The 24,457-nt window shown below is 48.2% G+C and overlaps 1 protein-coding gene and 1 non-coding gene across 2 annotated transcripts; one reads left to right on the top strand and one right to left on the bottom strand.

The window, feature by feature from the left end:
• The first annotated feature begins 1,438 nt into the window (after positions 1 to 1,438).
• TMEM200C (transmembrane protein 200C) lies at positions 1,439 to 4,318 on the top strand. The gene is made up of 3 exons (XM_038747259.1): positions 1,439 to 1,759; positions 1,880 to 3,946; positions 4,142 to 4,318. The coding sequence occupies exons 1-3, from the start codon at positions 1,439 to 1,441 to the stop codon at positions 4,316 to 4,318; spliced, it is 2,565 nt and encodes an 854-aa protein (XP_038603187.1).
• A 16,485-nt stretch (positions 4,319 to 20,803) lies between these two features.
• LOC119929354 lies at positions 20,804 to 20,936 on the bottom strand. The gene has a single exon (XR_005451481.1). It is a non-coding gene; the product is annotated as a small nucleolar RNA SNORA7 (small nucleolar RNA).
• Between the last annotated feature and the right edge of the window lie 3,521 nt (positions 20,937 to 24,457).

Genomic DNA, 24,457 nt, shown 5'->3' with positions numbered 1-24,457 from the left:
ACGACTTTTTGAAGAGACTCCTCTCTGGTACTGAATACTGCTCTGGCACTTTGGGGGCGATCAATCCCTCGCTCTGTATTATTGCCAGGAAACAGTCCCCCGGAAAGCCAGGTTATCCTTTCAGGTCCCAGGCAACGGCATGGACCCCTTTGGCTCCGTCCCACAAAGTCAGGGGGAAAAGCCTCCAGGCGGGCTATGGGGCTGTGTCCCAGACCCATCAGGAGGGGTTTCCCGGGAAAGATCAGGAGGGATTCCCTGGAAGAGATCAGGCGGGATTCCCTGGAAGAGATCAGGAGGGATTCCCTGGAAAAGATGAGGAGGGATTCCCTGGAGGAGACCAGGCGGGATTCCCTGGGAGAGCTCAGTCCCTTGGGCCTACACGTCGAGGGGTTGGCCCTCCGGTCAGGGAAGAGGGTGGCCTGCACTCCACTCATGCCGACTCCATGAGCAATCCCTTTTCTTTCTTTCTTTGCTTTTTTTTTAGTTCTCTTTTGCCTTTTTTGTGGTTGTTCTTTCGGCTGCACATGGCTTGACTTCTGACCCTACGGTCAGGAGTGGAGGCCCTGTTGGTCCGGAAGATGGGCCAGAAAGGGGGGGGCGCGATTCCTTCCATTCATTCAGTTGTATTTATTGATCACTTACCGTGTGCTAAGCGCTTAGCACTGTACTATACGATTCCTCCCCGGGAACACATTGTCGGGGGGGTGGGGGGTGGAGAAGGATCGTGGACCCCAGATGTGAAAGCGGGGAGGGGCGAGGTAGGCTTTTCCAAGGAAACGGTCCCCTTCTTCCAGGCTCACCTCTGCGATCGCTCAGCGGCCTTTTCAGACACAAGGCCGAGCAGGGGTGGGGGGGGAGTGCGTATATGTGCCAAGCTAGCTCTCTTCCTCCCTTCAAGGCCCTGCTGAGAGCTCACCTCCTCCAGGAGGCCTTCCCAGACTGAGCCCCTTCCTTCCTCTCCCCCTCGTCCCCCTCTCCATCCCCCCCTTCTTACCTCCTTCCCTTCCCCACAGCACCTGTATATATGTTTGTACCTATTTATTACTCTATTTCTTTTACTTGTACATATCTATTCTATTTATTTTATTTCGTTAGTACGTTTGGTTTTGTTCTCTGTCTCCCCCTTTTAGACTGTGAGCCCACTGTTGGGTCGGGACTGTCTCTATATGTTGCCGATTTGTACTTCCCAAGTACAGTGCTCTGCACACAGTAAGCGCTCAATAAATACGATTGATGATGATGATGATGATGTGTGTGTGTGTGTTTTGGGGGGAGGGGGATGATGTGAACATTTTGGTCCGAGCAAGAGCGTGGCAACTGTGCACGGGGCCCAACTGATTGCTTTCTCCCCCTTTGTTGCAGGAGGAGGAGGAGGAGCAGCAGCAGCTAGCGGCCCTTCCCCTGTCTCCCCCTCCCTCCCTCTGCCCTCGGGGTCGCCATGATCGCCACCGGGGGCCTCCTGAGGATCTCGGCCCGTAAGCAGGACCCCCTCCGGCCCCCGAGCCAGGCGGCCAAGCGGCCGCGGAAGGCCAAGAAGAGGCGCAAGAACGACGTGGTGGTGGTGAAGGGCAAGCTGCAGCTCTGCTCCGTGCCGGGGCTCATCGCCCTCGGCGGAATCCTGGTGCTCCTGGTGGGCATCGCCATGGCCGTGGTGGGCTACTGGCCCCGGCCGGGCCCCGGCCAGCGGGAGGGCGGCAGGCCCCCGGACCCGGGCCGGACCGGCGGCCTCCCCAGCCCGGAGGCCAACTCCAGCACGGGGGTCCCCTCCACCCCTTCCTCTTCTTCTTCTTCTTCTTCTTCTTCTTCTTCTTCTTCTTCCTCCTCCTCCCCGGTGGGCCTCCTCGCCCGGCTGTTGTCGGGCTACCTGCACTCGGACAAGCTGAAGGTGTTGGGGCCCCTGATCATGGGCATCGGCATCTTCCTGTTCATCTGCGCCAACGCCGTGCTGCACGAGGACCGGGACAAGAAGACCAAGATCATCAACCTGCGGGACCTCTACTCCACCGTCATCGACGTGCACAGCCTAAGGGCCAAGGACCTGCTGGCCCCGGGCCCCGGGCCCGGCCCGCCGCACGCTTCCCCTCTCAACGGGTTCCTCGGCCGGGCCCGGGGCCCGCAGGCCCGGTCCCCGCGGGTCCGGGCGGCTCCCACCAACTCCGCCGCCTCCTCCTGCGGGGAGCCCTCCGGGCCCGGCCCGCCCCCGCCGGCCCCGGCCGAGGCGGTGTACAGCATCGGCCGGGAGAGGGCGCTCCGCGCCGCCCCGCCCGACGGCCCCCGCCCGGACAGCGCCCCGCCCGGCAGCCCCGCGTCCTGCAGCCCCGCGTCCGCCAGCCCCGCGGCGTCCGGCTGGGGGCGGCCGAGCGCCGCCAGCTCCGCCCGGGGGTCGTCGCTCGGCGCCATCGCCCTGCTGCCCCTGCGGGGCGCGGGGGGCCCGGGCGGGGACCCGGGGGGGGCCGGGGCTCTGGGGCCGGGGGGCGGGGCTCTGGAGGCCGGGGGCGGGGCTCCGGAGCCCAGGGGAGGGGCTCTGGAACGGGGGGGCCGGGTCCTGGAGTCGGGGGGCGTGGCCCTAAAGGGCGGGGGCGGGGCTCCGGAGCCAGGGGGCGGGGCTCTAGAAGACGGAGGCGCGGCTCTAGAGCCAGAGGGCGTGGCCCTAAGGGCCGGACGTGTGGCTCTGGAGTCAGAAGGCGTGGCCCTAGAGGCAGGGGGCGTGGCCCTGTTGGCCGGGGGCGCGGCTCCAGAGCCAGGGGGCGTGGCCCTAGAGGCCGGGGGTGTGGCTCTAGAGCCAGAGGGAGTGGTGCTAGAGCCCGGGGGCGTGGCCCTGGAGGCCGGGGGGCGGGTCCTGGGACCAGGGGGCGGGGCCCGAAAGGGGGCTCTGGAGCCAGGGGGAGGGGCTCTGCAAGCCGGGGGCGGGGCTCTAGAGCCAGGGGGCGGGGCCCTAGAGGCCGGGGGCGTGGCTGTGGAGCCAGGGGGCGGGGCCCTAATGGCCGGAGGTGTGGCTCTAGAGGCAGGGGGCGTGGCCCCAGAGGCCGGGGGCGGGGTCCTGGGGGCAGGGGGCGGGGCCCTAAAGGGGGCCCTGAAGCCAGGAGGAGGGGCTCTGCAAGCCGGGGGCGGGGCTCTAAAGGTCGGGGGCCCGGCTCTGGAGTCAGAGGGCGTGGCCCTAAAGGTCCGGGGCGCGGCTCCAGAGCCAGAGGACGTGGCCCCAAAGGCCGGAGGTGTGGCTCTGGAATCAGAGGGCGTGGCCCTAGAGGCCGGGGGCGAGGCTCTAGATCCAGGGGGCGTGGGCCTTAAAGCCGGGGGCGCGGCTCTAGAGCTAGGGGGCGTGGCCCTGGAGGTCGGGGGCGCGGCTCTGGAGCCAGAGGGCGTGGCCCTAATGGCCGGGGGCCCGGCTCTGGAGTCAGAGGGCGTGGCCCTAATGGCCGGGGGCCCGGCTCTGGAGTCGGAGGGCGTGGCCCTAATGGCCGGGGGCCCGGCTCTGGAGTCGGAGGGCGTGGCCCTAATGGCCGGGGGCGTGGCTCTGGAGCCAGGGGGTGTGGCCCTAAAGGCCGGGGGCGCGGCTCTAGAGCCCGGGGGCGTGTCCCTAAAGGCCGGGGGCGCGGCTCTGGAGCCAGAGGACATGGTCCTAACGGCCGGGGGCGCGGCTCTGGAGCCGGAGCCGGAGGGCGTGGCTTTGGGGCCGAGGGGCGTGGCTTTGGAGGGCGGGGGCGCGGCCTCGCAGTCAGGGGGAGGGACCCTGCAAGCCGGGGGCGTGGCTCCGGAGGTCGGGGGCGGGGCTCTGGAATCGGGGGGCGTGGCTCCGGAGGTCGGGGGCGGGGCTCTGGAGTCGGAGGGCGTGGCTCCGGAGGTCGGGGGCCTATCGCAGGAGAGCGTGGGCGCGGAGCGCGCGGGCGGCCCCTGGCGGCGGGGCGGGGCGGCGTCGCCTTCGCCGTCGGGGTCCGTCGGGGTCGGGGTGGGCCCGCGCAGGACGGGCCGGACAGGGGCGGGGGGGGGCCGCCCCAGCCCCAGCCCCAGCCCCGGGCCCTGCACCGCCACCGCCTCCTCCTCCTCCTCCTCCTCCCCTTCCTCCTCCTCCTCCTCCTCCTCCTCCCGCTCCCCGTCCGTCAGCCCGCAGCCCGGGCCCCGCCGGGGCTTCCTGCCGCTGCAGGCCCGGCCGCCGCCGCCGCCGGCGCCGCCCCCGGTCCGCGGCCCGTCCCGCCCCTCCGGGGCCCCGACGAGCGGGCCGCCGCCCGCGCCCCCCTCCGCAGCGGACGGCCTCTTCGTCATCTCCACCTCCGCCCCGGGCGGCCGGGAACACCGAAGACCCCAGCGGGAAACCTCCTGAAGCCCCCCGCCCCCCCCCCCCCTCCTGGATCCGGTCCGGGAAATCCCCATCATAATGATGACGAGGAGGACGGCATCGTTAAGCGCTTACTACGTGCTACAAGGTCACCGGGTGGGCTTCATCCCCATTTTACGGATGAAGCGACTGAGGCCCAGGGCGGTGACTTGCCCGGAGTCACACGGCTGGCAGTTGTTCGGAGCGGGGATTGGAACCCACGACCTCCGACTCCAAAGCCCGGGCTCTTTCCAAGGAGCCTCGCCGGGGAAGGCGGCACCATCCAAAGAGCCGCCGCATGTCAGCCCGAAGTTGCGTCCACCGCGTTCCTAAGGATAAAACTAAAATAATAATAACGATGATGATGGTGGTGGTGTTTAAGCGCTTGCTCTGTGTCGAGCACTGTTCTAAGCGCTGGGAGGGATACACAGGTTGTCCCAGTGGTATTTGTTAAGCGCTTACTCTGTGCCGAGCACTGTTCTACACAATGGGGTGGATGCACAGGTTGTCCCAGTGGTATTTGTTAAGCGCTTACTCTGTGCCGAGCACTGTTCTAAGCGCTGGGGTGGATACACAGGTTGTCCCAGTGGTATTTGTTAAGCGCTTACTCTGTGCCGAGCACTGTTCTAAGCGCTGGGGTGGATACACAGGTTGTCCCAGTGGTATTTGCTAAGCGCTTACTCTGTGCCGAGCACTGTTCTACGTGCTGGGGTAGATACACAGGTTGTCCCAGTTGCATTAAGTGCTTACTCTGTGCCGAGCACTGTTCTAAGCGCTGGGGTGGATACACAGGTTGTCCCAGTGGTATTTGTTAAGCGCTTACTCTGTGCCACGCACTGTTGTAAGCGCTGGGGTGGATACACAGGTTGTCCCAGTGGTATTTGTTAAGCGCTTACTCTGTGCCGAGCACTGCTGTAAGAGCTGAGGTGGATACAGAGGTTGTCCCAGTGGTATTTGTTAAGCGCTTACTCTGTGCCGAGCACTGCTGTAAGAGTTGAGGTGGATACACAGGTTGTCCCAGTGGTATTTGTTAAGCGCTTACTCTGTGCCGAGCACTGCTGTAAGAGTTGAGGTGGATACACAGGTTGTCCCAGTGGTATTTGTTAAGCGCTTACTCTGTGCCGAGCACTGCTGTAAGAGTTGAGGTGGATACACAGGTTGTCTCAGTGGTATTTGTTAAGCGCTTACTCCGTGCCGAGCACTGCTGTAAGAGTTGAGGTGGATACACAGGTTGTCCCAGTGGTATTTGTTAAGCGCTTACTCTGTGCCGAGCACTGTTCTACGCACTGGGGTGGATACACAGGTTGTCCCAGTGGTATTTGTTAAGCGCTTTCTCTGTGCCACGCACTGTTGTAAGCGCTGGGGTGGATACACAGGCTGTCCCAGTGGTATTTGTTAAGCGCTTTCTCTGTGCCACGCACTGTTGTAAGCGCTGGGGTGGATACACAGGCTGTCCCAGTGGTATTTGTTAAGCGCTTACTCTGTGCTGAGCACTGTTCTAAGCGCTGGGGTGGATACACAGGCTGTCCCAGTGGTATTTGTTAAGCGCTTACTCTGTGCCGAGCACCGTTCTAAGCACTGGGAGGGATACACAGGTTGTCCCAGTGGTATTTGTTAAGCGCTTACTCCGTGCCGAGCACTGTTCTACACGCTGGGGTGGATACACAGGTTGTCCCAGTGGTATTTGTTAAGCGCTTACTCTGTGCCGAGCACTGTTCTAAGCACTGGGAGGGATACACAGGTTGTCCCAGTGGTATTTGTTAAGCGCTTACTCTGTGCCGAGCACTGTTCTAAGCACTGGGGTGGATACACAGGTTGTCCCAGTGGTATTTGTTAAGCGCTTACTCTGTGCCGAGCACTACTCTGAGAGCTGGGGTGGATGCACAGGTTGTCCCAGTGGTATTTGCTAAGCGCTTACTCTGTGCCGAGCACTGTTCTAAACGCTAAGTGCTTACTCTGTGCCGAGCACTGTTCTAAGCGCTGGGAGGGATACACAGGGTGTCCCACGTGGGGCTCACAGCCTTCATCCCCATTTGACGGAACTGAGGCCCAGAGAAGTGAAGTGACTTGCCCAAAGTCACGCAGCAGACAAGTGGCGGAGCTGGGATTAGAACCCGCGACCTCTGACTCCCAAGCCCGGGCTCTTACCGGTAAGCCACGCTGCTTCTTAATGATGGTGTGTGGGAAGCGCTTACTCTGTGCCAAGCACTGTTCTAAACTGCCGGAGTGGATGCAGGGTAGTCAGGTTATCCCGCAGTCTTAATCCCCGTTTTTACAGATGAGGTAACTGAGGCACAGAGAAGTTAAATCACACAGCAGACAAGTGACAGAGCCAGGATTAGAACCCACGTCCTCCGACTCTCAAGCCTGTGCTCTTTCCAAGCATCCTTTTTTTTCTTATTTAATAAGAATAATAATAGTGGTATTTGTTCAGCGCTTACTAGGTGCCAAGCGCTGGGATGGATACAAGCAGTTTGAGTTGGACACAGTCCCTGTCCCATGTGGGGCTCACGGTCTCAATCCCCCTTTGACAGAGGTGGTAACTGAGGCACAGAGGAGTGTAGTGAGCTGCCCAACCAAGGTCACACAGCAGACGAGTGGCGGAGGCGGGATTAGAACCCATGACCTTCTGACTCCGAGGCCTGGGGTCTCTCTCCACTACGCCGTGCTGTTCCTCAAGCAAACGGCCTTCCGTGCCCAACTGTGATCGTGCGTTCCGTGGACACAGCGACTCTCCAATGATTAGATACACTTTTCTTAATTTTCTTAGGGGCAAAGGATATATTTTTGGCAATAACTGTGCACTTTACTCCATCTCGTTTATGTTTCTTTGAGGCCGTGGGTCGCTCGGTTGCCGGGTTAGTCGATGGCGACCTGAAAGTCAAGCGGCTCTCCGCCGGGCCGCCGACGTCCGCCTTCCCAGAATGGGGCGAGCAATACTATTGCCGGGTGAAGGCTTTCAAGGTGAAAAGCGTGCGTAAATCCGCCAATAAAGAACACTCCTCCCACTTCCCATAAAGACGCATACATAGACACGCATATCACACGCTTATATACACAGACACGAACACAGATTCTACAATAGTGGCCTCCTGTGGAAATAAGTATGCAACGCTGGGATGTGGTTGGACTGTTACCTTCCGAAATTTAAGATATTGAATACAGTACATGAGGCTTTATTGAGTATTACTACACATGTATTGGATAATACCATTAATAAAGAATGTTTTTAATAAAAGGTTTGCAAACAAAAGTCGCCGTTCAGAGATCGCTTCATTTTGAGGTCATGGAAGGCTTTCAAATAACGTGAAGGTCAGGGGGTTAAGATTGGGTCTGTAACAATTACATTGTGTTCATTTGGTAAAGAGTAAGCCTTGTTTTTCCAATTTCTTCTTTTCACTAGAGTTGACCCTATTGCTTTTACTCGTAGTCAGTGATTTATAATCTGTTGCCTATCTTGCTGTAAGGAAATGTTTGAACCTAGACAAAGGGATTGGGGTGGGGTTACTCCTGGGGATTGTTTATTTCTAATGTTTATCTTAAAAATGTTTTTTTTTTACTCTTTAATGAAATGCAGTGAGTTCATTGTCATGTGTTTTTTAAAAAAAGTTACCAATCTAGACGAATACTCAGAGGATGAGCTCCCCGGCCTCCCTTCCAGGAAAAAGGTAAGAAACCACAAGAGTTGGACAGGACAACCTGCTGCTGTACTGGAGCCGTGTCTTTGTCCTCTATGGCACTGTTCTAAGCGCTGGGGTGGATACAAGTTAAGCAGGTTGGACATTGTCCCTGTAGTAAATGCATAACAAGTACCATTATTATTATTATTATTATTATTATTATTATTATTATTGTTATTCCCACCCTGAGCCCTAAAGTCCCAGAGAGGGGTTTCCTAAAAGGCCTCCACCTTGGTAAGGCTCTGTAGGTTAAACTAGGTTATTTATCCATCATCGAGACCCATTTGATTATCAACTGCAGAAATAATGTCCAAACTGTGCCCTACCAGCCTAAATTTGGGTTCCTCCGAACATGAACTAGGGGAGTATGGAGGGACATACTGGAGGGTAGTGTTCCCCGCCCACAAGGAACTTTTAACAAATCCGTTTATTTGAAACGCATAAGTAAATTCCCACCCCAAGCAGACTTTTCAGGAAAGTAGGTCTGATGGTCCACTTTGCTGATCATAAAACCAACGATCATCTACGATCACTTGGTTTAAGGAATTTAATTTGTTCTAAGTAACTTGCAAGATAAGAGCAAGGTGTTAATTCAGATTTGCTTATTATTCACCTAAGCAGAAAGAAACTATCTATGAAATTGAATAAAATGCAAGGGAAAAAAGCCACTGGCGATTTGATGGAGACCACCGTGGAAGCAGTGTGCCCTAGTGGAAAGAGCTTGGTCCCGGGAGTCAGAGAGCCTCGGTTCTAATCCCAGCTCTGCCACTTTGCTGCGTGACCTTGGGCAAGTCATTTAACTTCTCTGTCCTCGGTCTCCTCAACTGTAAAATGGATATTAAATGCCCCTCCCCGTGACTTAGACTGTGGGACAGGGACTGTGTCCAACCCGATTATCTTGTATCTACCCCAGCACTTAGAACAGAGCTTGAAATACAGTAAGTGCTTAACAAATTCCATAAAAAAACACAGTAAAGAGCTGTGATTAAAAAAAAAAAATTAGTGATTAGGTCTATGGGAGGTAATTTCATTTTTATTTTCTTTTTCAGTCTGGCGGACGAGAAGAAAGTTTCAAGCAGCCATGTTGATGAGGGAATTGCTGGCCGAGAAAGATTCTGGGGCAGTGATTTATAGGTATCACAGTAGTGAATCTCCACCAAGACTGCCTGAGTCTCATAACTACGGATAACTGCGTGAGTAAATGTATGCAAAACATGAGCAATAGTGCTTTCTTTCAACACAGGAGTGGGCTGGATAGTACTATGAAAACTATATTCTTTGAAGTGAAAACTGAATGACGTTTTGATTTAGTCGAACAGTCAAAATACACAAGAGTGTCTCCCTTGATCCCTTCAATCAAATGAGGTTTTGCTTTCGCCTCTTCCCAAACGCACTTTGTTCTGATAATTAGTGATTTGAGCCTTGAAAAAAAAAGCTATTCTGGTAATCCTGCAGTATAAGAAAATTATTATTTTCATTAGTGTATTTTGGGTCAAAGTGTATCATCTTTAAATACATCACTGAAAGCCAGCATCTTCACTTGTCTTAACTTTTTGGGGGGTTTCTTTTCAAAGACTCAGAATCAACTTTCCACGAGCTAATCCTAAGTAAGGCGCAGGAATAAGACAGGCAGATTGCAAGGCAGACAGAGGGTAAGGACATTATTTTTGGGGTATAGAGTAGTGGTTGAGAGTTTAGGCTGTCTTTTGGCTGAATAACTTTGAAAGACTTGGCTGTCTTAGGATGAATAACTTTGAAAGACTTTCCCAGAACTGTTTAACTTTTTTTTTGAATAACGTGACCTTTGCAAAGATTTTTTTCCACTATTCAATCGATCGACCTATCCGTTGTATTTATTGAGCGTCTACCGTTTGTAGAATACCGTACAGACCGTACTTGGGAGAGTAATAATAATGAAAATAATTGTGGTATTTGTTAAGTGCTTACTATATGCCAGGCACTGAGCTCTTTGAGGACAGGGATCATGTCTACTAATTCCAGTATACTCTCCCTAGGGCTTAGTATTCATTCAATCGTATTTATTGAGCGCTTACTAGTACTGTGTTTTGCACGCAGTAGGTGCTTAGCAAATACTATTGATTCATCAATGAAGGGGGTTGTTCCCTCAAAGTCCTCATTCACTCATTCAATCGTATTTATTGAGTGCTTACTGTGTGCAGGGCACTGTGCTAAGCGGTTGGGAAGTACAATGTTACCACTGCATCAAATACGGCCCCTGAGCAAGCCCATTACATTGGCATCAGGTGGTTTCTGAACAACACGCTTTGCTGACCTGCTGTATGTCAAATTCCTCCCCCTCCCGATTCAGAGAACAGCCAGGAGGAGGAGGTAGGAAGGGAGGATTGGAAGGATTCTGCTTTTCTTCTACCTTGAATGTCATCGAGTCGTTCTCCGGGCAGAGACAAATTCTAATCTGGGGAAGGCTGTCTAAGAGATTGAAATGCTTCTGGAATTTCTACAAGAGAGCTAATGGGCTTGGGGAGAGGCGGGGCGTGTGAAAAAGGAGGGGCGAAGTCAGTGGGAAAGAGAGGAGGGAAAAGCTGGTTTTGTCTGGATGGTTCCACAATGGTTTGGCTCTACGAAATGTCAAGCAAGTGAAATACTCAAGGTTATTATCATATTTACTGAGCTGTGTGCAGAACACTGTATTAAATGCTAGAAAGAGTACAATATAACAATAAGTGACACGTCCCCTGTCTACAGTGAGCTTACAGTCTAGAGGAGGAGACAGACATTCATATAAATATATAAATGATAAGTAATGAGATCAAGATAATCCCATTAAGGGGAGTTTTACAAAACCGCCCCCCCCGCAGGTCTCTCCAGACCTTAAATTGTGACGTTGCCGGGTGTCAGGAGCAGGGGGATGGGCACTAGAGATGTTCCTGGATTGCTTCATAAGACTGGGGGAGGGGGAGGCGATGCCATATTATTATAAATTCAATCCCTTCACCTCAGATTTGGTAGAATTGTTAGGACACGGATATAACTTCCTAAACCAACCATATGGTTGTCAAGCAATTCGCACTGCTGTCGTGGCTCCGTCTGGATGCTGTGGCCTCAGTTTTCTTGTGTTCAGTCAATCACATTTTTTGAGCATTTATTACTGTACTAAGCACTTGGGAGATTAAAATACAACAATAGCCAGTTCAGGTTCCATACACGATGGATGCTTGAAGCCAAAATATGTTTTTAGACATTGTCAATTGTACTATATTTGTGTGTGTAAACTCAACCTAAAAAGTGTCTTTATCACTTAAGGGTTTATCCTGTTCATTTAACTCTAAAAGTGTGTTCTACTCTAGCATAATGTACAATCCATTTTGATTACAGATAGTACATTACTGGCAAAATTATACAGTAATTCTTCTTTAATTGTCTAATATCTGTTGTCTTCCACCTAGATCGGGTAGCAAAATTATGCAGTAATTATTCTTTTATTTTCTAAGTGGCTGTTGTCTCCCACCTAGATTGGGTAGTTTATAGCACAAGGATAGTGTCTGAACTTGCTTATTTTGTCACTCCATGTTCAGCACACTGCTCAACACAAAACCAGTGCTCAATAAATACCCCCACTAATAGAGTGAAACATAGAGTAAAACATAGTTTAATCCCCAAACAATTTAAGCCTGGAAGTGCTGGAGGTTGATGCTCTGGTAAATTAGGCTTTCGGGGAGAAAAACAAACGAACATTAGAAGAAAGCAAGAGAATTGAAAGGTTAATTCAGTGATCTAATGCTAATCCTTCACCGTTTTGTAACTATCTGACTTTAGGAAGGGCTATTTAGAGCCCTAAACACAACCTCTGCACACAGTAAGTGCTCAATAAATACGATTGAATGAATGAACTTGAACATTTGATGGCACAATTCTCTCCATTTACATTGCTAATTTCTATTCTGCATTATGCTTTAAAACCATTCCTGATTTATTAGTGTGGCTTGTTACTAGTGCATTAGAAGAAAGAAATGAGTTGCTGAAGATGCTTAAAGGAGAAAAGACATCATTTGAGTGTATTACTAATAATGAGGCAATTATTTGTCTCCTAATTTATTTTTTAATCTCCTCCAACCCCTAGGAGTGGATGTTACCCAATAAAGGAACAGCAAAATTCCTGTAGTGTGGTGGGAATGTGGAGGTCTGGAAGGCAGGAGATCTGGGTCTGAGTTCAAGTTCTGCCACCAGTTTGCTCTGTGATCTTAGGCAAGTCCCTTCATAATAATGATGGCATTTGTTAAGCGCTTACTATGTGCGAAGCACTGTTCTAAGTGCTGGGTCTCTCCAAACGTCCATTTCCTCATATTTCCCAGCCTTTCTCCCTCCCTCACAGTGTTGTCATTATGTTCTACAGCCCAGCCTGTACTAAATGCTTCAACCCTCTAACACCAAAATACTCACTGAACTTTGAGCTCATCTCTCTCTCTCTCACTGTCAGTTCCTTGCTTACATCCTCTTTCTGACCTGGAACTTCTTGCCGCTTCATATCTGACAGACCACCCCTCTCCCCATTTTCAAAGTCCTACTAAAATCAAATTTTCTCCAAGAAACCCTGAATAATCTATTCTCCCCAACCTCTTCGCCCTCCCTTCTGCATAGCTTATGCACTTGAATCTGTATCCCTTAAAAGTTTTGATATTCATCCCACCCTCAACCCCACAGAATATATGTACATATTCCAATACTCCCCGTCTCTGATATATCTTGATGTTAGTCTCCCCCACTAGATTGTAAGAACCTTGAGAACAGGGTCATGTCTTTATTATTATCATTATTGTTATTATTATTATTATTATTATTATTATTATTATTACGTGCTGTCGAGTCGTTTCCGATTCATAGCAACTCCATGGATATACTTTCTTCAGAATATCCTGCCCTCTGCCATAATCCACAACCTTTCCAACGGTTCTTCCGTTATCGTTGTTATGGTCTCTGTCTCTATCCATCGGTCTGCCTCTTCCACATTTTCCCTAGACTTTTCCTAGCATTAGTGTCTTCTCCAGAGAATTAGTCCTCCTGATTATGTGTCCAAAATATGCTAATCTAAATCGAGTCATTTGGTCTTCCAAAGACTATTTTGACTTAATTTGCTCCAAAATCCATTAGTTTGTTTTTCGGGTAGTCCATGGTATTCACAAAATCTTTCTCCAGCACCACATTTCAAAAGAATCGATGTTCCTTCTATCCTATTTTTTCACTGTCCAGCTTTGGGAACCATACACTGTCACCGGAAACCCCATAAAGTTGACAGTTTGTATTTTTGTGGCAGTTGTTGCATCAGCACATTTCATGACTTTTTCCAGGCTCTTCATAGCAAGTCTTCCTAACATTATTCTTCAGCATATTTCTTGGCTACTAGTTTCTTTATTATCGATTGTCGATCCCAGGAGAGAAAAATTGTCAACTATTTCAATCTTCTTTCTACCCACTACAAATGTGTTAAAACTTCCAGTTGTCATGATCGTTGTTTTCTTGACCTTCAGATATAGGCCCATCTTTTTGCTCTGTTCCTTAATTTTTAATTATAAGCCCTTCAAATCTTCTTCACTTTCTTCTAGTAGGGTTGTATCATCAGCATAACAAAGGTTATTTATATTCCTTCCTCCAACCTTTACTCCCCATTGGTCTTCATCCAGTCTGGCTTCTCTCATTACCAGTCCGGCTTCTCTCATTAGGTATTCGGTGTAAAGGATGAACAGATAAGGCGATAAGATATAACTTTGCCTTACACCCTTAGGAATGGGAAACCAATCTGTTTCTCCGTACTCATTCATTCATTCATTCAATCGTATTTTTTGAGTGCTTACTATGTGCAGAGCACTGTACTAAGCGCTTGGGAAGTACAAAACGGCAACATTTAGAGATGGTCCCTACCCAACAACAGGCTCACAGTTTAGAAGGGGGGAGACAGACAAAAAAACAAAACAAGTAGATAGGTGTTAATGCCATCAGAATAAATAGAATTATAGCTATATACACATCATTAATAAAATCAATATAGTAAATATGTAGTAGTGAAATGAATAGAGTAATAAATATGTACAAGTAGATACAAGTGCTGTGGGAAGGGGAAGAGGGTAGGGCAGAGGGAGGGAGGGAGGTGATGGGGAGGGGAGGAGGAGGAGAGGATAAAGGGGGGGGGCACAGTCAGGGAAGGCCTCCTGGAGGAGGTGAGCTTTCGGTAGGGCTTTGAAGGGAAGAAGAGAGCTAGTTTGGCGAATGTATGAAGGGAGGGCATTCGAGGCCAGAGGAAGGATGTGGGCCAGGGGTCGATGGTGGGACAGGCAAGAACGAGGCACAGTGAGGAGATTAGTGGCAGGGGAGTGGAGTGTACTGGCTGGGCTGTAGAAGGAGAGAAGGGGGGAGAGGTAGGAGGGGATGAGGTGATGGAGATCCTTGAAGCTGTGAGTGAGGAGTTTTTGCTTGATTTGAAGGCTGACAGGCAACCACTGGAGATTTTTGAGGAGGGGAGTGACATGCCCAGAGTGTTTCTGTACAAAGATAATCCGGACATCAGAGTGAAGTATAGACTGAAGCGGGGAGAGACAGGAGGATGGGAGATCAGAGAGGAGGCTGATGCAGTAATCCAGTCGGGATAGAATGAGAGATTGAACCAGCAGGTTAGCGGTTTGGATGGAGAGGAAAGGGTGGATCTTGGTGATGTTGTGGAGGTGAGACCGGCAGATTTTGGTGATGGATTGGATGTGTGGGGTGAATGCGAGAGCGGAGTCAAGGATGACACCAAGGTTGTGGGCTGTTCTGTTCTTACTGTAACCTCATGACTATCACATCTATTATACTCTTAGTTTAGTGCTCGGCACACTTTAAGGGCTCAATAAATATCACTGACTGATAGACTGAAAAGTCATGTGAAAGCGTCTGGGGAATAAAAGCACTAAGTAAAATTGAGATGTTCTTTGGAACTCTCTTAAATTCCAAGTCAACTGGACTTCAAATAATGAAAATCTCCTTTCACTTGAATTTATCTGGGCTAGACATAAAGTTTAGACAGAACTGCCTTTTGAGCTGACATTGCTCAGGACACTCAAACAGTGTGGGAATAACAATTAGGTGGGGAGAGCAAAGGGAATTTTAGCAAGTTAAGACTGGTATTTAGACAGGGCTTACTATGTGCTAGGCACTGTGCTAAGCACTGGCAAGAATTTAAGATGAAAAGTTCAGACATGATCCCTTCCCCAGGCAGGGCTCAGAGTTCAGGTTGGGGGAGGACAAACATATAGAGAAGGCAAATGAATTACAGACAGTGGGACAATTAATAAAGACGGTATTTATTAAATGCTACTATGTGCCTGCACTGAACACAAAACTGAAAGACTTGGGGCAAAATAGTAGATGAACAATACTAGCAAGGACACTAGACTGTAAGCTTGTTGTGGGCAGGGAATGTGCCTGATATTTTGCTATAGTGTAGTAATTATAATAATTATGATACTTGTTAAGCAGTTGCTCTAAGCAAGCATCGTTACTCGCTAAGCAAGCGTTCAGCATTTTTCCAAGTGCTGGAGTAGATACAAGTTAATCAGGTTGGACACAGTCCCTGTCCCACATGGGGCTGACACTCTTAATCCCCATTTTACAGATGAGGTATCTGAGGCCCAGAGAAGTGAGGTGACTTGCCCAAGGTCCCACAGCAGACAAATGGCAAAGCCGGGATTAGGACCCAAGTCCTTCTAACTCCCTGGCCTGTGCTCTATCCACTGAGCCACACTGCTTCCCAAGCACTTAGTACAGTACTCTGCACACAGTAAGTACTCAACAAACATGATTGATTGATTGATTGACTGAAATGGGTCTCTCAAACTGCTCTCTCTGCTGATGTCCAGAAGAAGCCCCTGGAGCTGCTATCTCTAAGGCTCGCTTGGTCCCAGTATAAAAGCTCAACAACTTGCCAGGAGGGATGGGATTCGGGACAAATTCCCCCTAGAAGCCCCAACTGTAGGAATGATCCTGACAGGAGTGCGAATGTTTTCCAGTTGTTTTTCTGTGACTAGGAGATAAATGAGAGATAGATTTAGAGATGATGTGCAGGAAGAAATGCAGATTTGAGCTCTGATTCAGTTAGTGGCAACAAAACAATTACAAATGAGTTAACAGAGCCATCTGGCTTAACTGAATTATGGCTCATCTTGGGTGGCTATTTTCAGTACTTAATTTGTGCTGGGCCTCACCTCACTGTGGCTTTGCTCGAGAAACATTTCGGGGAGAACTATGATGGTGGGGGCGTGGGAGGGAGCTACGCTGATGGGGGTCTGTGCCTGTTGGAGCCAGGAGCTGGCTGCATTGGATTGGAAAATGAAGTTTCTGCTTCTGAGACTGTGTTCCCTGATCCTCAAAATCTCCCATCCAAGCCATTTGACACTGCAAAGAGAGAAGTCTGGCTTTCCTGTGAGAAAATGATGATAATAATAATATATTAAGGCTATACTAATTATTATAATCATCATTGTGGTATTTGTTAAGCATTTACTATGTGCCAAAAACTGAACTAAGCAATGGGGTAGATATAAGGTAGACTGTAAGTTCTACCTGTACAGTCTACTCTACACTATAAGCTCACTGTGGGCAGGGAATATGTTTGCTTATTGCAGTATCATACTCTTCCAAGGATGCGTGTAGTACATTGCTCTGAACACAGAAAGCACTCAATAAGTACGATTAAATAAGGTAATAAGGTTTGGACAAATTCCTTGTTTCATTTCTTTTTTTTATGGTATTTGTTGAGCACTTAGTATGTGCCAAGCACTGTACTAAGGGCTGGGGTAGATACAAGATACTCATGTTGAGAAGCGGCATGGCGAAGTGGGATAGAGCACAGGCTTGGGAGTCAGAAGGTCATAGGTTCTAATCCCAGCTCTGCCACTTGTCTGCTGCTTAAACTTGGGCAAGTCACTTCACTTCTCTGGGTCTCAGTTACCTCATCTGTAAAATGGGGATTGAGACTGGGAGCTCTATGTAGGACAGGGATCGCGTCCAACCCGATTTGCTTGTATTCATCCCTGCACTTAGTACAGTGCCTGGCACACAGTAAGTGCTTAACAAATACCACAATCATTATCATTATCATCACAGTCCCTGTCCCAAAGGGGACTCACAGTCTAAGTAGGCGGGAGTATGATTTAATCCCCATTTTACTGATGAGGAAACTGAGGCTCAGAGAAGTGAAGCGACTTGCCCAAAAGACAAGTAGCAGAGCCCAGATTAGAACCTAGGTCCTCTGACTTCCAAACCTGTGTTCCTTCCAATAAGCCAAGCTGCTTCTCACTTGGGGCTCAGTGTAAGTAGGAGGAAGAACTATCAATTAAATCAATTAAATCCTAGGCAACATGGATTTTGCATCAGAGATAAGGTACACCTGGCTAAAATGCCCCCACTGGGAAGCATGATTAGCTCTTCTTCAAACAAGACATTCGTATAGAATAAAGGAGATGTGGAAACTGGCCAGAATTCAAAAGGAGATTCTTTGAAGAATTATAAATCTCTTATTAACCACATGCACTAACAAATAGTACGTTAACTTGACTTACAATTGAAAAGGATGCAAAAAAGAAAATTCATACCCAGATTTAAAGCCAACAACTAAGGTTTATACAAGGAATACTTCACAGTAGATCATCAACCCCCTGTTTCCTCAATCAGTGGTATTTATTGAGGACTTACTGTGTGCCTAGCATGTTCTAGTTGCTTGGGAGAGTAGAGTACATTAGAGTTAGTATACGAGTTCCCTGTTCACAAGGAGCTTACAGTCTGGAGGAAGAGACAGACATTAAAATAAATTACAGAGAGGTGAAGCAGCAGTCTAAGGATATGTATGTAACTGCTGTGGAGCTGGGGGCGTGTGAATATCAAGTGCTTAAGGGTACAGATCTAAGTGTATAGGCAACACAGAAGGGAGGGTGTCTAGGAAAAATGAGGGTCTAGTCAAGGAAGGCCTCATGGAAGAGATGTGATTTTAGCTAACTCTGTGAAATTCCCAGTTACTATGACTCTAATAGTTTCCTAGTAAGAATAATGGCCAAAGTCCTCATTTAATCAATATTTTAATTGGAAAGAATACAAACAGAGAGCCCAGTAGAGATTTGAAACTGCAAACCTAAAAGTACACCTGAAGAACAGCGAAGTCATAACGGGGACTTCTTCCAAAGTACTTGGGGTCACATCCTTTCAGCACATGGCTCTCCTGGACAGGGAACTTGTCTGCTAATTTTGTTGTACTGTATTCTCCCAAGCACTTAGCACGGTGCTCAGCATATAGTCAGTGCTCAATAAATACCATTGGTTGATTGATTGATTATGGCTTTTGCTTAGAGAAAGGATAACAGAGACTCAAAATTGAAATAACCCCAACCTCTTTTACCACAGGTATTGGTTGAGGAAAAAAACCTCTCCGTGTCTCTGAGAAAGGCAGGGACTGAAGTCCCCTCTTGATCAGTGGCAGACCCTAATCAGATCAGTGATCCATTCAACTCAGCGTTCTGCCTCCAACTCTGTCCCCTTGCCCCCTTCTACCTCACCTCTTATTCCCTAAATACAACCCATCCCTCACACTTCACAACTCTAATGCTATTCTCACTGGGCCTTGATCTCGCCTTTCTTGCCACGGTTCCCTTGCCTACGTCCTGCCTCTGGCCTGGAATGCCCTCCCTCCTCAAATCTGACAGACAATTACTCTCCCCAGGCTTCAAAGCTTTATTGAAGGCATATCTCCTCCAAGAGGCCTTCCCTGACTAAGGCTTCCTTTCCTCTTCGCCCTCTCCCTTCTGTTTTTTGGTTTGAAAAAGAGAAATAAGGCGGAAAGGAGGAAAAAGGAGAATGCAGCAAGGAGAGAAGGATCAACCAAAAGAGAGGGGTAGAGAGGAGAGGAGAAACTAGAGGACACAGCAGGGGACAAGGCTCCATTTGCTATCATGACTACGGGTGGGGGCGGGGAGGAGTGGCAGAAGACATAACTGCTGTATCAGAGGCATCCCTCTGTACTTTCCAGGCGTCCAGTGCATTGCACTGCACCACGTAGGTGTTCATTAAAAATTAATAGGGCTACTGATGTTCCCCATATAGATAGGAATTAGGTACCATGATTACTCTGGGATTTTACTTCCCCCGACATCAGCCACTTTGCTCATATCTGTAGATAGATGAAATAAATATAGATATAATGGTATTTGTTAAGCATTTACTATGTGTCAAACACCGTTCTTAGCACTGAGATAGATACAAGTTAATCAGGTTGGATGCAGTCCCTGTCCTGCATGGGGCTCACAGTCAAAGAGGGAGCGGGAACAAGTATTTCATCCCCATTTTACAGTTAAAGGAATGGAGGCACAGGGGAGTTAAGTGACTTCCCCAAGGCCACACAGAAAGCAATTGACAGTGTCAGAATTAGAACCTGGATCCTGTGATTCCCAGGCCTGTGTTCTTTCACTAGGCCATGCTGCATATGTTTCTCTGATCAAAGCTGCTCAGTTGCTTTTCATTACCTCCCACGCCCTCCTGGCTCTCCCCTTTGTAAACCTTTGTGATTGATTTTTTTTTTTCTTTGAGCTTGTTTGATTCAGTCCCAAGGGCACAGTCCCCAGAGAACAGAGAAAGCAGAGCGATGCAGCTTTGAATCATTGTCCTGGGAGAGAGGGACTTCCCTACAGTCTGCCTATCTCACAGGATTCGGGCTGTGGTCACCACCATTTCTCTTGGTAATTTTGTATAGAACCACCCAAAAGCTGTGTCTACAAGGCTGTGGCATTTCCGCTTCAAAACATCTGACCTCAAATACTGTTCCTTTTTCTCTTTCACTCTCTTCTCATTTATCCTAGTCATAGTCTGTATCAAACAAAAACTCCTCACCATTGCTTTAAAGCACTCCATCACCTTGCCCCCTTGTTTCCTTCTCTCCATCTACAATCCAGCCTGCACACTTTGCTCCTTTAGTGCTAACCTTCTCGCTGCGCCTGGATCTCGCCTGTCTCACTGCTGACCCCTCACCCACATCCTGCTTCTGGTCTGGAATGCCCTCCCTCCTCATATCTGACAGTCACTCCCCTCCCCTTCAAAGCCTTGAAGTCACATCTCCTCCAAGAAGTTTTCCCGGACTAAGCCCCACTTTTCCTCTTCTCCCACTCCCTTCTGCATCACCCTGACTTGCTCCCTTTGCTCTTCCCTCCTCCCAGCCCCACAGCACTTATGTACATATGGCATAGTGGATAGAGCCCTGGCCTGGGAGCCAGAAGGACCTCGGTCCTGATCCTGGCTCCGTCACTTGATTGCTGTGTGACCTTGGGCAAGTCACTTTGCTTCTCTGTGTCTCAGTTCCCCCATATGTAAAATGGGGATTGAGACTGTGAGCCCCACATAGGACAGGGACTTGTTGAACATACTTTGCTTGAAACCACCCCAGTGCTTAGTCCTGTGCTTGGCATCTAGTAAGCCTTTAACAAATACCAAAGTTATTATTAATATTATTATTAATTTTATTTGTTTGACTTGATGTCTGTTTCCCCACCTCTAGACTGTAAGCTCATTGTGGTCAGGGAATATGACTATTTTTGTACTGTACTTTCCCAAGCGCTTAGTCCAGTGCTCTTCACACAGTAAGTGCTCAATAAATACAACTGAATGAATTAATGAATGAATGAGTGAATGAATAGGGAGCCAGGAACCTGGATTTGTCTTTACTTCCCAAACAGTTCCCTGGGATATGGGTTTCCCCTACCATAGGGCAGTTCTGGATCTGTCATTTGGAGACACCTGTGAACCTGCCCAGCACAGGTGAGTTTTGACTTGTAGCAGATTGCCTTCCACTCGCTAGCCACTGCCCAAGCTAGTAATGGAAATGCTTCTGCTTGACTCTCCCTCCCGTAGTCGAGACTGGTAGAGAACTGGAAACTCCCCAGCTGCGACTCCGAGAGGGGAGCTAGTCAGTTACCTCTCTCCCTGTAAAACATTTCCTTCATGGTAGGAAGGAGTTAGCAGTGATGCCTCGTGGTCTGCCTTCGGCAATCCGAAAAACTCTTGAAAGTCTACCAAGAAATTGTAGGGAAGAAAAAGAAAAAAACTACATTTCCCAGAAGGCAAAGGGGGTCGACTCTTGACCTCTTTAGGGAGTGGTCCTGTTTGAAGGCCCCCCTCCCGCCTTCAGTCTTGATGAAATGGGGAAGAATACTGCTCTTTTTTTTTTTCCCTCCTGATCTTGGGTTGTGAAGGAACTTCCTTAGAGGTGGCTCCACAAGTGCAAGTCATTTGTCAGTCAGTCATATTTATTGAGCACTTACTGTTTGCAGAGCACTGTACTAAGCACTTGGGAAAGTACCATACAACAATAAACAGACACATTCCTTGCCCACACTGAGCTTACAATCTAGGGGGGAGACAAACATTAATAGGCAAGCCCTATACCCTTGATTGTGCTGGTTGAAAGGTTGGGTTTATGGGTTTAAATCTTTGTTTGAATTTGCTCTCTTGTATCCTTGACATTTGTGTCTCCAATTAAGATATAATTTGTTAACATGTGGTTACTAAGTTTTCTAGTTCTTCAAACCACTAAGTCATAGTCCTCTTTTGGAGTCTGTGTAAAATGCACCTCTCCCTTAGTTTTTTGAATGCCTTATGTGTCAAAGGGCTGTTTGTACTATCACCATTAATGTTTCTCACCCTAGACATTTTAGCAAGGTACCCAGTGCCTGTATCTAACAGAGAGCCTTTGGTTAGCTATAAGGAAGGACTGTATACTTCCCAAGCGCTTAGTACAGTGCTCTGCACACAGTAAGTGCTCAATAAACATGATTGATTGATTGATTGTATACTAGAATACCAAGAGAGGCTAAGGAGTTGTGCTCCCTAGAGGCCTTTAGAAAAGGGAAGAATATCCTGGATGGTTTAATAATTCATTTGTGTGGAGACACGAGACTGCATCAACTGAACTCTCAAAGTCCCTTTCCAACACTAAGATTCTCTGATTTTTTAATCTGAAATCTATAAGGACTTGCATATTTCTTGGTCACAAGAGTTGTGGATTTTTGATCACCTATTATCCAACCACTTAGACCAAGTAAGGTGCACGCGCTCACACACACACACACACGCACAGCCACTCAATTCCATTGTTGAGCCTGAACCTTTGATAAAATCAGTTTTCCATGCATTTGCACCCTGTGTGTTTTATGGATTTTGAATTCAATGATCTGGGTCAGAGAATTTACTCTACGTTGTTTCCTGTACTGCCAAATAAGTGTTGGTCCTTCTTTAAAAACTTGTCTCCCATTCATATCCTCCAAAGAGGCTTTCCCTACTAAGCCCTCATTCTCTCTTCTCTCACTCCCTCTGCATCGCCCTTGCACTTGGATTTGCACCCTTTATTCACTCCTCCCTCAGCCCCGCAGTGCTTATGTGTACATATCCATAACTGATCTCTTTATATTAACGTCTGTCTTCCCCTCTAGATTGTAAACTCATTGTGGGCCAGGAACGTGTATACCAATTCTGTTATACCGTATTCTCCCAAGCACTTAGTACAGTGTAAGCACTCAGTAAATGTGACTGATTGATTCAGTGTATATGTTTGTCTTTAGACTACGTAAGATCTCTGCCTTCAATCACCCATCCCACAAAAAACATCCTCTGAGCCATTTAAAGCAATGACTTTTCTTTTTCTCGATCAAACCAACTGCTGTTATTGAAGCACTTTCAACGGTGAGCTCACCCTATTCACTTTAACTCCTTGTTTCCTCCACTGCTGGAATCTCATATTACTAAACCTTCTGAATTTTTTTTACAGTATTCATGGGGATTCTATGAATGATATATGTTTATGGGCACATGTTTATGGATATGTGGATTGCAGGACAAATGACACTGCTCTCAGCCACTGTCTGCTACTACCCTTCCCCCACTTCTTACTTCTGCACTATTTCATTCTTTTATTCAAACATCCCTCTATGAAAGCTTATGCCTCCTAGGGTCTCCTCTGTTAGAATATAAGCTCCTTGTGGACAGGAAACCTGCCACTTCATTATTCCATACTGTCTAATGCCTAATGCATTGGAGCAAATCAAGTTGGCACTTGATAAAAGCTAACACTGTCCTCTATGCCACACCGTCTCTAGTTTGCCTGTAAGGAGGGAGAGCTCAGTGTCAAGTGACACAACCTTGACCACCTCCATTTCAGAGACACAGAATTTATTTTTGAAGTAGTATTTATTAAAGCCATCACCATGGGCAGAGCACTGTACTAAGCACTGGGGGAGAATATGCAGATATCAATTAAACACAGTCCTTGTCCCTCGTGGAGAAATATTCCAGATGTTGCAATTCAATTATTTGCATAATAATTATTAATAATTACTGTAATTGCATAATCATAATTCAAGTATTATTTCAATTATTTCTCTACAAGAACTTGTAGGGGGTCCATAAACACAGCAGCCCTGTGGTCTCCCATGATTTCTACTCTTTACTACTCTTCCTATTTCAAGATTTTACTGCCTTTATGTGTTTCCAAGCACCTAGAACAGTGCTCTTCTCATCAAGGCTGCTACAGCTACTGCAACTGCTGTTGACATGAAGTCACTAAGGAGACCGTGGAAGGAACAAAATGTTCTTGACAGCATTCCACAGTTTAGGCTGAAGTTCGTGTATCTGAACTTCTATATAAAAAAAGGAAACATCCTGCTTTGATTCTTTTTCTTTGAAGAATGTTGTTCAGTAATCTCTCCATTTACAATAGCCAACAAACTGGAAGAGCAAAATTAAGTAACATTTGTCTTGAGAGCATGAGCAAAAGCCAATTGCTTATGACTCATCAACTTCTGACATTTAAAACATCAATTAGCAGAGTGGAAAGTTTTTTTGCTTGCCGTGCCATTTTTAATTTTTAATTTATATAGCATTTATTAAAGACATGTGGATAGAGGAATAGATAATACCCTGTTCTCCAGGGAAAGAGGTTGGAGAGGAATTTTACAGCCCAAGTCATCAGCAAAAACTCTTAATGAAAAGAATTTTGGACTGGAAGACAAAAGACTTGGGTTCTAATTAAGCTCCACTACTGATTAGTCGGTGATGGTGAGAAGGTGCCTGATCTCCCTGGTTCCAGTTCTGGATCTAGATCATGTCTACGCCCTGCCTACTTAAGGGTTGGAGTTCCTCGATAGAGAAGCCCCAAGTACATTCGTGGTATGTTCGTTCTCCATATTGATTAAATGTCTGCAGCATTTTCATCCACAGGGTTCTTTCTTCCCACTCCCTAATGGGCCATCAGGACAATGCTGACTCATAAAATAGGTCCCATTTAAATAGCATTTGCATTGTTCATTCAAACCCGCTGAGAGAACCAGTTACTGTCTCAGCATGCCTACTTTGTTTGGTACACGTTCTCTGAAACTCCTAGGAAGGAATTTTTCTCAGGATCCAACCCCCTTTTGAAATGCACACATAC

The sequence above is a fragment of the Tachyglossus aculeatus genome, chromosome 5 (genome assembly GCF_015852505.1).
Source record: "Tachyglossus aculeatus isolate mTacAcu1 chromosome 5, mTacAcu1.pri, whole genome shotgun sequence".
Taxonomy (NCBI): domain Eukaryota; kingdom Metazoa; phylum Chordata; class Mammalia; order Monotremata; family Tachyglossidae; genus Tachyglossus; species Tachyglossus aculeatus.
Note: the sequence above shows the minus strand (reverse complement) of the source record. Positions and strands in the feature narration are given on the sequence as shown.

Coding starts and splice junctions, on each gene's coding strand:
- TMEM200C (XM_038747259.1), top strand. CDS start 1,439: ATGATCGCCACCGGGGGCCTCCTGAGGATCTCGGCCCGTAAGCAGGAC. Junction 1,760..1,879: donor AGGCCAACTCCAGCACGGGG/GTCCCCTCCACC, acceptor CACTCGGACAAG/CTGAAGGTGTTGGGGCCCCT. Junction 3,947..4,141: donor CGGGGTCCGTCGGGGTCGGG/GTGGGCCCGCGC, acceptor CTGCCGCTGCAG/GCCCGGCCGCCGCCGCCGCC.